This window comes from Delphinapterus leucas, chromosome 1 (assembly GCF_059928025.1).
Source record: "Delphinapterus leucas isolate spDelLeu-1000000601 "Yukka" chromosome 1, BTC_Dleu_Yukka2, whole genome shotgun sequence".
NCBI lineage: Eukaryota > Metazoa > Chordata > Mammalia > Artiodactyla > Monodontidae > Delphinapterus > Delphinapterus leucas.
Genome location: NC_143129.1, coordinates 27,132,572 through 27,147,750, shown reverse-complemented (window position 1 = coordinate 27,147,750; position 15,179 = coordinate 27,132,572). Strand labels below are relative to the sequence as shown.

General features: G+C 48.2%; 1 protein-coding gene across 3 annotated transcripts in view; it reads left to right on the top strand.

Moving 5' to 3' along the window:
• Positions 1-7,515: 7,515 nt before the first annotated feature.
• Positions 7,516-15,179, top strand: part of SUSD4 (sushi domain containing 4) — a 125,237-nt gene continuing 117,573 nt past the window's right edge. For 2 of the 3 annotated variants that reach the window (XM_089907159.1, XM_022579291.3), the window contains exons 1-2: positions 7,516-7,648; positions 8,241-8,411. In XM_089907159.1, coding sequence (XP_089763285.1) covers positions 8,276-8,411 — 136 coding nt within the window. In that variant the 5' untranslated portion in view covers positions 7,516-7,648; positions 8,241-8,275. Of the gene's footprint in view, positions 7,649-8,106; positions 8,412-15,179 lie in introns of those variants that run through there. The other variant, XM_089907155.1, reaches the window with a different exon arrangement.

The following is a 15,179-nucleotide window of genomic DNA, read 5'->3' as shown; positions in this document are numbered from 1 at the left end:
CATTATTCAGGGTGGCTCCAATTTCCACCATTACAGAAATATCTGCAGTGAACATCCTGGGACATGCTTGCCTGAGTACTTGGTCTTGGGTGCTCTTCAGGTGCTTTCTAGGGGATCCCATTTAAGCCTCTCAGCAGTTGTATGAGGCAAGTACTGACATCATCTTTGCTTAGTGGGTGCAGTGTTTGAGGTGAACTTGCCAGGGCTTCTTTAGGGGTAATAATGAGTGGTGCGTTTGCAGGGCAGTTTACCCTCCTCTAAGCGTAGCATGTTTTAAGGACACCAAAGGCTTTGTTTTAATCAGGTACAGTAAGACATGTAGACATGGAAATGACTGTCAGGAAAGAGGTGTTTTTCTTTATACTCACAATTCCCTAGAAGCAGGAGGCATGGTAAATCATGCAGGGCCACTTGGGGAAGCACCAGGACTGGCCAGGAGGCAGAGGGAGTGAGGGGTGCAGTGGGGAATGTGTGGTTTTCGTGGGAAGGAATGGTGAGGTGGGTAAACAAGTTTATAATAGGCTAGTTTGAATAATTTCAGTGGGCTCTGAGGCATAGGGGCTGTCCCTAGTTGTCGGGTACCTGGCCCTGTGGTGATTATGTCAGGGGGATAGTAACTCTAAGTGTGAGAGACCATAAAGGAGGTACTGGGGTGTGTGGGCTCTAGTTTACTATCTCTAGGAATTGCTTAGCCCTGGGAAGGGCAGTCTCTTCAGGGTCAGCAAGGCCCCAGGTGTCAAAGCATCAGAATACAGAAAATAAAAGACATGGTTAATACATAGCAATTTACACTCGTACCAGCAAAATATGGGAATTCCCTTTTCCCTGCATCATCACCAAACACTTGATGTTATTAAACTTATATTTGTAGTCCATCTGATAGGGGAAAATAGTGCCTGTTTTTTTAATTGGCATGTTCTCATTAATTAGTGATGTTGAGTACCTTTCACGTATCTTTGGTCCAATGGTGAATAGTCCATTCCTGGCTCCTCTCTCCAATTTATTTCCACTCCTCCACAGTCTTCTCTCTTTTTCTTCAGACACAAACCAAACTTCCCTCCATGACTTTCCAAGCCTTTCTCAATATGGCACAGGTGCTTTTTGGAAGTTTTACTTCTTGGCATTTCCCAACTTGTCTTCTAAATTCTACACTTGGTCTCTTTCCCCACCCCCTCCTTCCTGGTCTTTACACAAGCTGTTCCCTCTGCCTGGAAACTCACTGCACTTTCTCTTCCTTTTCTTCCCTTTACACACACACACACACACACACACACACACACACACTTCTATTCATGCAACGTATGAAGTCACCCCCAGGATCCTTTTCCAGCACACTCCATCCTATCTGCTTTACAATCTTAGCACTTAGCCCATGACCCTGTAATTGCAGATTTACTTTTCTACTCTCTCCATAGGTTATAAACTGGTTGAAGGCAAAGATTGTGTCTTTTATATTTTTGTATCCTCCACACCTAGTACAATGACTGAAACATGTGAAGTACCCGAGAATACATCTTGAATGGAGGAAGAATGGGTGAGAGGTGACTGAATGAGCACTTTTTAAAATTTAAGTATAGTTGATTTACAATGTTTCAGGTGTATAGCAAAGTGATTCAGTTATACATATACACATATATATATATTCTTTTTCAGATTATTTCCCATTATAGATTATTACAAGATATGGACTATAGTTCCCTGTGCTATACAGTAGGTCCTTGTTGTTTATCTATTTTACATATAGTAGTGTGTATCTGATAATTCCAAATTCCTATTTTGTCCCTCCCTCCTTTGGTAATCATAAGTTTGTTTTCTATGTCTGTGAGCCTATTTCTGTTTCGTAAATAAGTTCATTTGTATCATTTTTTTAGATTCCACATATAAGAGACATCATATATTTGTCCTTGTCTTCTCTGACTGACTTCACTTAATATGATAATCTCTAGATGGACCTATGGCAGGGGGACAGTGCTGGCATCGTACCAGCATGTTGCTGCAAATGGCATTATTTCACTCTTTTTTATGGCTGTGTAATATTCCATTATGTGTGTGTGTGTGTGTGTGTGTGTGTATATATATATATATATATATATATATATGACACTTCTTTATCCATTCATTTGTGGATCAACATTTAGGTTGCTTCCATGTCTTGCCTATTGTAAATAGTGCTGCTATGAACGTTGGGGTACATGTATCCTTTTCGAATTAGAGTTTTTGTCTTTTCCATATATATGCCCAGGAGTGGGATTGCTGGATCATATAGTAACTCTATTTCCAAATGAGCACTTTTATCCTGCTCCAGACGCCAGCCTTGGAAGTGTGTCTCCTCACTGAGTGTGTTATCCATCCAGGACAGAGGTGGTAGGTGGATCATATGCTTTGACAATTCTAGATCTGTACTCAAAACCAGCATCTAGTGCAATGCTAAGCTATGTTCTAGAACGTCCTGAGCTCATTAAATGGGTTGTGTTTGATTCTATGTTTTCCTGGATGGGCAGGATTGAGGAAACCCAGAGAGAAGAGAGAATATCAACTGACTTCAGTCTGGTTTTCAATGCAGGGCAAGATTGGTGGGGAAAGTCTCCTTTCCTTCTGCTGTTTAATCAGTTAATTCAGAAAATAATTCTTGATTGCTCTACTGTGTTCCAGGCTCTATGTTTAGCAATAGGTGGACCAAGTAGAGAAACACTTGCTCCCAGAGAACTCACAATCTACTCAGAGGCACGGTACCAGTCTGCTAAGTGCAAGCACATTGGGATGAATGAAAAGGTGTGGACTGTGGGAGGTGCTTCGTGGAGATAATGTTTAGACACTGAGGGTTGATAGGACTGTGAAACAGTGTGTCTTCAAAGCTGGCATTCTGGGGTTCAGGGGCGCAGGAGCTGAGAGGTGCTCAAGAGGGAGGATGAAAGGGCCACAGAGCACAGAGTGGTAGAGTGTGGTTGATGCCATGCTGGACATAAATCCTTTCAGACACTTCCTGTTCAAGTGCCACCGTGTCCTTTCTCTGCTCACAAACCTCCAATGGCTTCTCTTTTCACTCTGAGTAAAAACCAGGTCCCTGCCAATGCCTCTAAGGTCCACCTCAGTAGGAGACCTCTCTGACCTCAGCCCCCCTAGTTGTCTGCATCACTCACTCACTCCAGCCTCATTGACATCCTTCCTGTTTCCTGTCCACAACAGGCATGCTCCTGCCTCAGGGACATTGCATCTGCTCTCCCCTTGCCTGGAAATGCTTTTCTCTCAGAAAACTGCATAGCTCACTCCTTCAGGTTTTTACTTAAATGCTACCTTCCCAGTAAGGGCTTCCCTGCCTACTTTATGAAAAATTTAAGCCTCGATCTTTGCACAGCACATGTGATAGACTGCCAGTTTCCCGTGACCCCTTCAGTCCACTCTCTTCTTGCTTCTGGTCACCTGTTTGCCCCATAAAGACTACATTTCCCAGCTTCCCTTGTAGCTAGATATGATCATGTGACTAGGTTCTCACTAATGATAGGTGAGAGAGTTAATTTTTGTGTAACTCCTGCCTCCCTTGCCTGAAAGGAAATTGTTTGCCTTAGATTCCCTTTTCTTATCACTCTCCCTCAGACTGGACCCCAGACCGATCAGTGACCCAGCTTCAGTCCCACACATGAGGACAGTATCTTAGAGGACGGCAGAATAATGAGGTAGAAGGAATCTGGGTCCCTGAATGACCCTATGGAGCAGAGATGCCCCATCCACCTAGAATAGTAAGACATTCACATAAGGGAGAGAAACTTCTATTTAAGTTACTGAATATTTGGATCACTTTGTTGTAACGACTCTGCCTATGCTCTAACCTGCACATCTCCTCTATAAATTCCCTGATTTATTATTCTGCCTAGTACTTCACACCATCTAACACTCCCAATATTTTCTTCTTTTGTTTATCATGTGTTCCTTAAGTAGACTGTGAGTTCTTCCAGGGCAGGGGGTTTAGCATCTTTGTTCACTACTGCATCTTCAGCACGTAGTACAGTGCCCAGTTCATAGTAGGTGCTCAATGAATATATTTGGAATGAAATGTTATTGTCCACTGAAAATGAAATCAAAGGCTATGCCGTGAATACAGAGCTTCAGTACGTTTTGAAAAAAAATCCTAGGGCAAGGTGGGGGACAGTAAGAGGATGGGAGAGGGGAGGGGAAAATGAGTGAAAACAGTGAGGAACGTCATTCATGGAGGGTTGAGAGAAGCGTGGAGTCCGAGGAGGGGTGGAGTTTTTAATCAGGTCAGAAAAGCCCCTCGGCTCTCCTGTGTTTGGGAGGGAGGCTCTGGGGGCTTTGCTTCAGCATGTCTCCCCACTGGTATTGGTTTTGGCATTGACTTTTATATGAAAGAGGAAGAAAGATTAAGTTTTTCCCCATTTAGCAGGAAGGAAGTCATGCTCTCTCCTGCATTCCATCTACCCTTATTCTCATCCTCTTGAGAAAAATCTATATCCTAATATTCAGGATAACTTGCCTAGAATCCTTGAGGTGGAAGGTATTCATAGCAATAGCTCTGACGTATTGGGAAAACCATTAAGATGGAACTGAACTGCTTTAGATTTAATCTGATGCCTTCCTTGGCTGGGTGGTCGTGAGTAAATGGATTGAACTCCTTTGTCTTTAGCATCCTCGCCTGTAAAGTAAGTGTAACACTGGACACTGAATAGTGTCCCCCAACCTCCTGTACCTCAGAATGTGACTGTATTTCAAGACAGGGCCTTTAAACAGGGAATAAGGTTAAAATGGGGTTGTTAGAGTAGTCTCTAATCCGATATAACTGGTGTCCTTATAAAAAAGATTAGGACACACACACACACACAGAGGGAGACACCAGACACTTGCACACACAGAGGGGTGACCATGTGAGCACACAGCAAGATGGTGGCCATCTGCAAGCCAAGGAGAGCAGCTTCAGAAGAAACCAAACCTGCTGACACCTTAATCTCAGACTTTTGGCCTCCAGAACTGTGAGAAAATAAATCTTTGTTGTTTTATGACACCTAGTGTGTGATATTTTGTTATGACAGTCCTAGAAACTAATACATGAGATAATGTGGAAAGCTAACAAAAGGGTGTGCTGTACCTGCCCTCAAATGCTTGTCTTCTAAAGTTGCATTAATAGAAGCAAATATTTAAAATACAGGATGTGCCAGTCCTGTCGTATGCTGGTCAGAACCCATAGAGTGAATGTGGAATCCCCTTCTGGAAACAAACTCTGATTGCTTGGGGGTGGGCGGCCGTTGGGAAACTGGGTCCCATCCAGAGAAAGGCCACAAGGCTGGCGAGGAGTCTAGGCACTGTTACACTGTGCGAAGTAGCTAAGTTTAACCCAGAGAAAGGAAGAGTTAAGGGGACATAAAGCCATCTCCAAATGGGTGAAGCACTGTCTTAAGGAAGAGGAATTCCATCTAGCTGTGTGGGCCCAGATGGAAGAGCCGGAACCAGTGTGTAAAAGTTTCAGGGAGGTAGGTTTCAGTTCAGTACAAAGAGGGCTTTTCTAAGAGAGCTGTGGGCAAACATTACAGGCTTCCTCAAGTATTCCGTGAGGCTGCATGACCACTTAGCAGAAATGTCAGAGGGGGGACTCAAGCACAGGTCCTGTGTTGGCACCAGATAAACTTGGCTGTTTCTTTCAATCCTGATATTCTCTGTATGACTGGACTGTACTTATGAGCTGGAGAACAGGTCTCAATGGTGCTTAGACATATCTCTCATGATTATAAAGACATACACATGGTCAACAAATGCTTCTGAGTCTGTTGATTTGACGGCTTATTAGAAAGCTTTAGAAAATTTACTGAGAAAAACAATTACATAAGTATTCAAACTCTAGAGGTCAGTCATAGGACCTTGGAAGCATGGGTACCCAGCTAAGATTCTGGAGCCCCAAAGCGCAAGCTTCAGCAGAAACGAACTTGTGCCAGTGAAAAATCTTAAACTGATTCTATACAAAGCTGCCATCTCAGTTTTACAAAGCAAAAATAAATAAATAGAAAGAATGCTGAATTAGATTTATTTACTAAAAGTTAATCTATCCTGAAAGAATTTGTTAAAATTACTCCCAGTAAGAGTCGACAGAGTAAAAGCTGTAATTTCCTGACTACCATCAGTATGTGAGATTTGGGGAAAGCCGACGGAAGCAGAGGATGATTTGGTGGCGGTATCCGAAACATGGTTTTCATATCCACAAATTGCTACAGAATAATGGGGTGCCGCTGGTTCTAAAGTGCTGCCTGCCTGCACCACCTCATCAGCTCACACCCCTTAACTACCGTGGCTGGGACGGAGGCCCTCGGAGCCAGGCAGGCCGAGGAAGACCAGTCTTGCGCAGGGCCAGCGGGCGGCCAGAACCAGTGGGGAGTGAGTTGCACCCTTCTGCGGGCTGGGGTCGAGCACCAAAAGCCGCAGAGAGACAAGACCGACAAGGCGAACTCTCTCCAGATAAACTTGGATGTTTCTGAGGCAAACGCCCTCGAACCCCTTGGGTTCCGATCCACAGCCCCAGAAGCACCCCCCGCCGCCGCCCCTTCCTCCGTACTCCACCTTCTGCAGCGGCACCGAGGACCCTCCCTCTCCCCGCAAGGAGAGCGCGCGCCGGGCGGAGGTTCGGAGGGGCCAGCGCATCTCCCAGACAGGCTCAGAGTCCTCCTGCACAAGCCTGCTGCTCGCAAAAGGGCAAATATCAAGGGAGCAGGGGAGGGAGAAGAGTGTCATTCGGGCTCTGAGGGGACACGCAGAGCCTTGGTGGGACGTGGTGAGGTGCGGAGAGCTAAACGCAGGAAAGGAAGAGACTTTGGCAATTGGCCGTCCCCCGCCCCGCCCACGTGAACCCCGTCGGTGGTGAGGGTCTTGGGGTGGGGACCGGCCGGGCTGTGCACTCTTGTCCCACGGGTTGGAGCCACCACCGCGGCAGCAGCCTAAAGCGGAGCCCTCTCCCGCGCCGTGCCGCGCTCTGGGGGCACCGGAGGACGCGCGGAGGCCGCGGAGGCCACCCGGGCTCGCGCGCAGCCCAGGCGGAGACCGCCGTCCTGCGCCAGGAAAGGGGCGACCCGGCCCTAGGCCTGTGCCGACAGGTGCAGGCGCGCGGGCTTCCGATTGGTTGCGGCGGCGGCGGGTCCCTTCCCCCTCCCCGCGCTGGCAGGGCCCCTTCCCCAGCCGCGGCGCTGCCTGGGTCTGCGGAGGCGCGTGCCCGCCGCGTGCGTGTCCGGGCCGCGCGCCTCCGCCCCGCCCCCGCCCCCTCCCTCTCTCCGCGCCGCCGCCGCGCGCTCGGGAGCTCAGGTAGCGGGCGCGCGGGTGACTCCTCGGGGGCGCGCGGCCGGACTGCCGTCCTCCCCCGCGCAACTCCCGCACCCGTCCGCTCCCGGAGCCTGGGGAGGGAGAGCGCGGGCGGGGGGAGCTGGAGCCGGGCGCCGCCGCCGCCGCCGCCGCCGCCGCCGCCGCCGCCGCCGCCGCCGCCGCCGCCGCCGCCGCCGCCGCCGCCGCCGCCGCCGCCGCCGCCGCCGCCGCCGCCGCCGCGGCTTCCGTCTCGCTCGCTCGCGCAGCGGCGGCAGCAGAGGTCGCGCACAGATGCGGGTTAGACTGGCGGGGGGAGGAGGCGGAGGAGGGAAGGAAGCTGCATGCATGAGACCCACAGGTAAGACCGAGAGCCCCGGAAGGGGCTTTCCATCCCGGGGAGGCGCTCGCAGGCCGAGGAGGGGGAGTTGGTGCCTGGTTCTGCTCCCCGAGGGAGGAATTTTTTGACAGCGCAGAGAAATCTCACTGGGGACTGGGCAGTAGGACCCATCCCGATCCTGGGGAAAACCAGAGAAGTAGCTGGGGGGATCCGGTGCCACCTCGTGAGATTGCTAGGAGTGAAATGTGTAGGCCCGGGGAAAAGTGTTTTTTCAGCCCCGAGAGGCTGGAAGGCTTTAGACTTTCCTGTCGTGGCCACAGCCGCTGAATCCGGGGGACCGGCGCGGAGCCAATGTGCGCTAACCCCTGCCCTCCCACCCCTCCTCCATCCCTCCCGCACGCGCAGCATCCCGCGGCGGCAGTTACTCAGTGTACCCCGCGCTGGGGAGAAGAGGGGGGAGCTCGCAGTGGGAAAGGGGGCGGGGGCCGCGCGGGTGAGGAATAGGAAAGGAGCAGGGGAAGCCGAGGGTCCCGGTCCCAGGGCGGAGGAGGGGGAGCGTGGCCCCCGGCGCCCCGGCAGCCTGGGGTATCGTCGTGTTCGCTCTTGGTTGCAGACTCTTGCAAGCCGGATGCCCTCTGTGGATGAAAGATGTATCATGGAATGAACCCGAGCAATGGAGATGGATTTCTAGAGCAGCAGCAGCCTCAGTCCCCCCAGAGACTCTTGGCGGTGATCCTGTGGTTTCAGCTGGCGCTGTGCTTCGGCCCTGCACAGCTCACGGGCGGTGAGTGACCCCGCCGTGGCGGGGAGGGGCTGGGATGGCAGGGAAGGGGGGCCTGGCTGGCAGGATAGCCTTGCCACTACGCCCCCCCTACACCCCACACTTCTGGGGTACCCGAGAACCCGAGGAGCCCCTGTGTCCCAGCCTGAGACCACCCTTCTTCAAAACCCCTGGAGTTCCCAGAAAATTCCTCTGTGGAGCCTGCATAGATTCACACACCCACATTCTGTCTGGAGCTTCCCACCAGCCGCCCATCCTGGCTTCTCTGAAGGAAAGACAATAAGCCTGGCCCATTATTCTCACTTTGGCCAAGAGAGAGAGAGAGAAAGAAAGTGGTGTATTTGTGGCGAACGTGTGTTTGTGGACCTTTGACCCTGGTCTGTGCCCTCAGCAGAGAGAGGTCAGTTTTCAGCTTCTGGATTTAGGCCAGAGTTGCAAGAACCACCTTTGTGAATGTGAAGGGTCTGGAAATGTGACCAGACTGGCTGCAGGACAGCTTTATTTGAAAGTTAACTTTCTCTTTGCCTTGGGAGGCGGTGTGTTCAGGCATGCCCGTGCATGTTGGCGGTGGGGAGGGGATGCACAGTTGTTCCTTCAGATGTGTTTCTGGAGAACTGCTTGGCTTATCCAGGTCTGAGTTACAGGGGGAATAAAGTCGAGTGCTTTTCTATGAAGTGGAAGTTAGCTGAAATCAAATTCAGAGCCTCAGAGGCGTCTCAGAGGTGTCCTCAGAGGCGGCTGATCTCTGACGTATTCGGTTCTGGGGGGGGAGGGCTATCTTTTGGTTGTGGTAGAGGAAGGTGGATGGCATTCCTGTCTGAATTTAAGAGCCTAAGGGTCTTTCTGCCACCACTGCTCTTTGCTGTCCCTTCCAGATTTCCTGTGAGAGCTTGCTGATGTGGGCATATTAAAAGGACAGAATCATGTTTCTGGAGCTGAAAAACTGTTAATCTACAAAGAAATTATAGCTGGTGGAAAAGCAGCTATCGATTGATACAAGTAAACCCTTTTAGTGTTTTAAAATACTGCCGTTTTAGAGAATTCAAAGGTGAAGATGGAAATAATGAGTGAAAAATTAGTAGAAGTGGGGGAGGGCACTACCAAGTTGGGCTTTAACACAGAGGAATCAATAACCCAGGCGTTGCACTTAGAGGTCTGAAAGATGCCAGGAGTCTAAAGGAGCTTCCTGTGATGTGCATGTTTATCGGAATTAGTGAGAAAACACTCACTTTGGATGGGGGAACCGGTTTTGGTTTTTCAACAAGGGGTAACTTTTTTGGTGCTCCCTTTTTTTATAAAAATGTCTCTGAGGCAGGTGTCCTCTTCATAGAGACCAAGGTCAAGTGGGATGCCAGGCCAGCACCTGTGTGGCCTGCCAGGGCTCTGGTCACAGCCTCTGTCCGCCCGTGAGCTCCACTTGGAGGGTGACTGAGGGTGACTGAGACCAGGTGGGCAGGACAGCCTCGAGCAGGGCCTGGTCATCACCTCCCCTCTTCCCTTTTCTTTCCTCCAGTTCTAGCTGTCATTTCCTTAAACCAGGTGCACGTGATTCTCCATCCTCTCTGTTCCTTTCTCCAGTGTAGGTGACAGGTTAGTCAGGGTTCATCTGTGTGTGTCTTGACTGTTGTTATTGGATGTGTGAGGTGTGAGCACAGCCTGGACTTGGCTGGCCCTTGGTTCTGCCATTTGTGTTTACAGAGCATCCCCCCACTCAAGGATCTCAGAGCTCAGTACACAGCACAACCCCCTCAGTCTCACATTAGTCACCCATGTGGTTGTACAACACGTCTTTTACTCCCCTCTTCCGAGAGGCAAAGATATCAACAGAAAGATCCAGGGCCTTAAAGAAGGCGGGACGAGGGTTGCCTGTTACCTCTCCCTTCTTTTTTTTTTTTTTTTTTTTTTTTTTTTGCGGAACGTGGGCCTCTCACTGTTGTGGCCTCTCCCGATGCGGAGCACAGGCTCCGGACACGCAGGCTCAGCGGCCATGGCTCACGGGCCCAGCCGCTCCGCGGCATGTGGGATCTTCCCGGACCGGGGCACGAACCCGTGTCTCCTGCATCGGCAGGCAGACTCTCAACCACCGCGCCGCCAGGGAAGCCCTACTTCTCCCTTCTTAGTTCCCACACGCTGCAGAAAGGCTGGCCATCAGCTTTGTGTCATCTGGAACTCCCTCAGGTTGAGTGTGATTTCTGGAAGATGATTTATCATTTCAAAATTCTTCCATGAATAAACAATTTGGGTGGAAAAGCGTGGTGGAGGATGTTCTATGGAGTTCACTGTACAGAGATTTCTTTCTTAGTAAAGAAGTCCACGTGGAGGCTACAGGGTGGTTTCATTAAAGCAAATTCATTTTAATTCTAGACCAGTACTTCTAAAATTTTAATGTACTTATGAATCACTTGGGATCTTGCAAAACGGCAGATTCTGGTTCAGCTGGTCTGGGGTGAGCCTGAGAGTCTCCGTTCCCAACAAGCTCACAAGTGATGCAGTCACTGCTGGTCTCAGGACCACACTTTGATTAGCAATGCTTTCGACGAAGAATTCCTTAAAACAGGTTGGTTCTGACTCCAGACTTTCTGCCGTCTCTCTCAAATACCCAAATACAAATGGCCTGTGAAGAGGCAGAAGTCTCACCCAAGCGTCTCATCTTTAGGTGACACACGGAACTGAAAGCCAGCCCTCAGAGGGTGCTGTCTTTTTTTTTTTTTTTTTTCCATCCATGAAAAGGTGCCTATTTAATAGACACTGTTCTGAAATGTGGATTGCTTTCAATGGAAAAGGAACATGACAATAGCAAGATATAATAGTCTAAGCTAGGAGGGGAAAAAAAAAGAGCATGTGCCCGATACAGGAGTTACAGAAAAAGCCTGAACTAGAAGGGAAAAATTGAGCAAGTGATCAGATGAAGAAAAGGGGGGAAAAGAACTGTCAAAAACGAAGTGCTTTCTCCTAGGAAGCCAGAGGTTCACTTCAATTCTCGGAGCCCTAAGGGAGCTTTAATGAGCCTGAGTTGGCCTGAGGTGACTTTTGGATGGCTCTTTCCAGGTTGCCGTTTATACATTAGGAAAGAGGGCCCACATTTGGGGCCACTAAAGTCATATACCGTGAGAGGAGTAACATCGGGTTTACAGGGAGACGCAGGGCCTCGCTGTTCCCAGAATCTGCACGCAGCACAGCTTCTGCTGCTTCTCTCTTCTTCCCTCGCAGTATGTGTTCCCTGAGATGGTTTTTGGGTATTTGAGGTCTGCCCGGAGTGGTCCACCCAGGCTTAGAGGAAGAGAGCTAAGAGTTTGCTTTATGTTTAGGTCCTTGAAGGCAAACTCATTAGTACAACCTTATAGTATCAGGAACACCAGCCACGCTCTGCTACTTGATAGCTTTGGGGTTTGGGGCATTGGAAGCCTCAGTTTTCTCATCCATAAAATGAGGATGATGCTGCCTAACTTTCGGGGTTGCTGTGAGGGATGGGAGTCGTGAACACACTCAGTAAATGTAGACAGTAGTGAGCAGGGGGCTAACCAATCTGTAACCTTCCCGGCCTTTGTTTTATTCCTTCAGTAAAACCTGTGACAAGCACTGCTGTATATAATGTTCTTTTCCCCTAGAAGAACCCTTCCTTCCTCTCTAGTTTTTGCCCAGTGAACACATTTCTCTTTAAGACCCAACTTAAAATGCCATCATCTCTTTCATATTTCATTTCCCCCCTGCACTAGGTATAACCCTTTGTCCTAGTGTCATCTCATCCACTAGAGCATAAGCCCATTGAAGGCAAGAACCTTGACTTTATTTATTTTCATGTCCCAGGCACCCAGCACAGCATCTGACACACAGAAGATGCTCAGCTAATGCTGACTGACAGCAAGAAAAGACATTCCCAAATTGCTGACACACCGTTTAGAAAATAATTACCATGGGCGGTTACAAAAGTGCTACAAGAGTGTCATGGCGATTGAGGCCACTTCCACTTGGAGGAGGCCTGGGAGGTTGGAGGAGAATTCAGGAAAGGTTCTAGAGAAGAGGTGGCGCTTAGGATGAGATCTGAGGGAGGCAGTGGCTGCAGCATCTCAGGGGAGAGACACCTTGTGCAGAGGTGTGGAGGTGGTGACGTCATTGAACTGTTCAGGGAGACAGAACAGTCTGGATCGTCTAGAACATGGTAGACCTGCAGGGAACCAGTAGGTAAGGAGGAGCAATAAATAGATTGGGACCCAATCATAAGCCCCCGTGAGGATTCCGAGTGTCGCACGGCAGGCAGTGGGAACCACTGAAGGGTTTAGAGCAGGAACGTAATATCATCTGAGCTATGCTCCCTTTCCTTTCTCTGCTTCCAAGTCTCTGACCCAGGACACTCCCCGTTGGGCTGCCCAGTCTGCACATCAGAGTTGTGGCACTAGTACCGCTGGCTTAAGCTCCTGGAGGTCTTGTTTGGGCCATGTGGCCGTAGCATTGAGCTGTGTGCCAGCAGGCAGGAACAGATGCTGTCTGCCCAGCTCACTGAGTTGGAGGTGCCAGTCTCTCGGAGTTTGAGAAAGATTCCTTACGTGGTAGAGTGTAAGCTTCTCCTGCAATGTTATGTCTAAAAGCCACAGTTTCAACCTGTACTTAATTCAGTCTGTAAACAAAAGTCCCAGCACCTCAAATTATAAAGCATGTTTCTTCAACAAAAGGCCACTCTAATATAAGCAGCATGGAAACGCTTTTGATTTATCCCCGAGGTGAAATCGGAAAGCTCTGGGAGACAGGGGAAGGATTTCATACCACAAGTAGCGAATCTCTCATCTCAGAGGCCTGAAGTGGCAAGTTGGAGAGAGTCAGTGGTTCTTTAATTCCTGAGAGTAACAAAGAGTGTAGGTGAGGATTGCTCTCCAGTAAATATTGATTAGATACGGGAAGAAAAGCACCCATGTGACACTTTTCCTGATGTCAGAGGCATATTTCAAAAGCTTCCAAAAGGCCATGGAGACTTGCCCTTAGCTGGGAAGCTCTGGTACAGCTTGAGAGCCCAGTGTTCTTTACAGGGGTGATAGATCAAGTTCAGTCTCTGCTGTTAAATAGCCACGTGGCTTTGGGCAAGTTGTGTAACTTCTCCTGAGCTCAATTCCTTCCATATCACTAACATTCTTTAATTCTGTGATTGTAGGAATTTGATGGGTTCTGAACACTGTGGGTAAAAGCCAGCTCTGTTTTTTCCATCTATTCATCCATCTTTTGTGAGTGTCTGTTGCATGCCCTGGGGATACGAAGATAAGGGAATTGAATGTAGTCCTTGATCCTTAGGAAAGTGACAAGTAAGGGCTGGTTTCTTCTCAAAAGTTTGAATGCAGAAGGTTGCATCACACTGTTTTCTTCACGTACATTTTTAATTCAATTGAAAATTTAGTGTTATTTATTGATATTGAAGAGGAAGGTGATTTTTCCAGACTTCTTTTATCCTTGTCTTATTTTGCAAGTTCATTTGGTGTTTGATAATTGAAACAACCACACTTAGTAACAATATGTCTAAAGAGGTCATTGTGATCATCGTCTCTGAATTGAGGGAAAGAAAGGGGCAGAAAAATAGGTTTTCTGATTTGTTTAGAAACACAGTTGCATTTCGCCAAAACCAACCACAGCACTTAGGACAGATGCATCAGATGTATATTCTCATGGATCAGATACAACATTTTGTTGATTTATTGGTCCATTCTCACAAGAACAAGCTGTCAACTGTTGCTAACCATGGAAGATTGGAAAAAGATGGGACAGGTTTTATTTATTTTATTTTTGGGGGGGACTAGTTTTAAATTGGCCAACACCTGAGTGATTGATAAAAATTTGTCAATTGTTGTAATAATACTAATGGCAAACCTTTAGACAGTGCTTACTCTGTGCCAATGCTGTTCTCCTCATTTACATATATTAACTCATTTAATCCCCATGACAGCTCTACGAAGTAGGAACTATTATTGCTCAGGGTCACCCCAGGCATGGTGACCCATATTATCCTTTTAATTGTAAACTTTCTCCGTAGGCATGGAAATGCTAATCTCTAAATGCATTTTTTTGCTTTTTGTGTTTCAACCCAAGTATTCTCTTTAAGCCACAGTTATCAAATATTTTGGAACTGTGGCCTGCCCCACCTTGGAATAAGAGAACTCTTTTTTCAATTAAAGTATAGTTGATATACAATGTTACATTAGTTTCAGGTGTATAACATAGTGATTTGATAGTTTTTAAGATTATGCTTCATTTAAATTTATTATAAAATATTGGCTATATTCCCTGTGCTGTACATTACATCCTTGTATCTTATTTATTTTATTTTTAAATTATTTATTTATTTATTTTATTATTTATTTTTGGCTACATCAGGTCTTAGTTGCAGCACGCGGGATCTTTGTTGAGGCATGCGGGATCTTTCCTTGTGGCGCGCGGGCTTCTCTCTAGTTGCGGCACGCAGGCTCCAGGGCACGTGGGTTCTGTAGTTTGCAGCACGCAGGCTCTCTAGTTGAGACACGCGAGCTCAGTAGTTTTGGTGCAAGGGTCTAGTTGTCCCGAGGCGTGTGGGATCTTAGTTCCCTGACCAGGGATCAAACCTGTGTCCCCTGCCTTGTAAGGGGGATTCTTTACCACTGGACAAGGGAAGTCCCTCTTATTTATTTTATACATGGTAGTTTGTACCTCTTAATCCCCTTCCCCTATTGTGCGCCTCTCCTCACTGGTAACCACTTGTTTGTTCTCTGTATCTGTGTCTGTTTCTGTTTTGTTATACTCATTTGTTTTATTTTT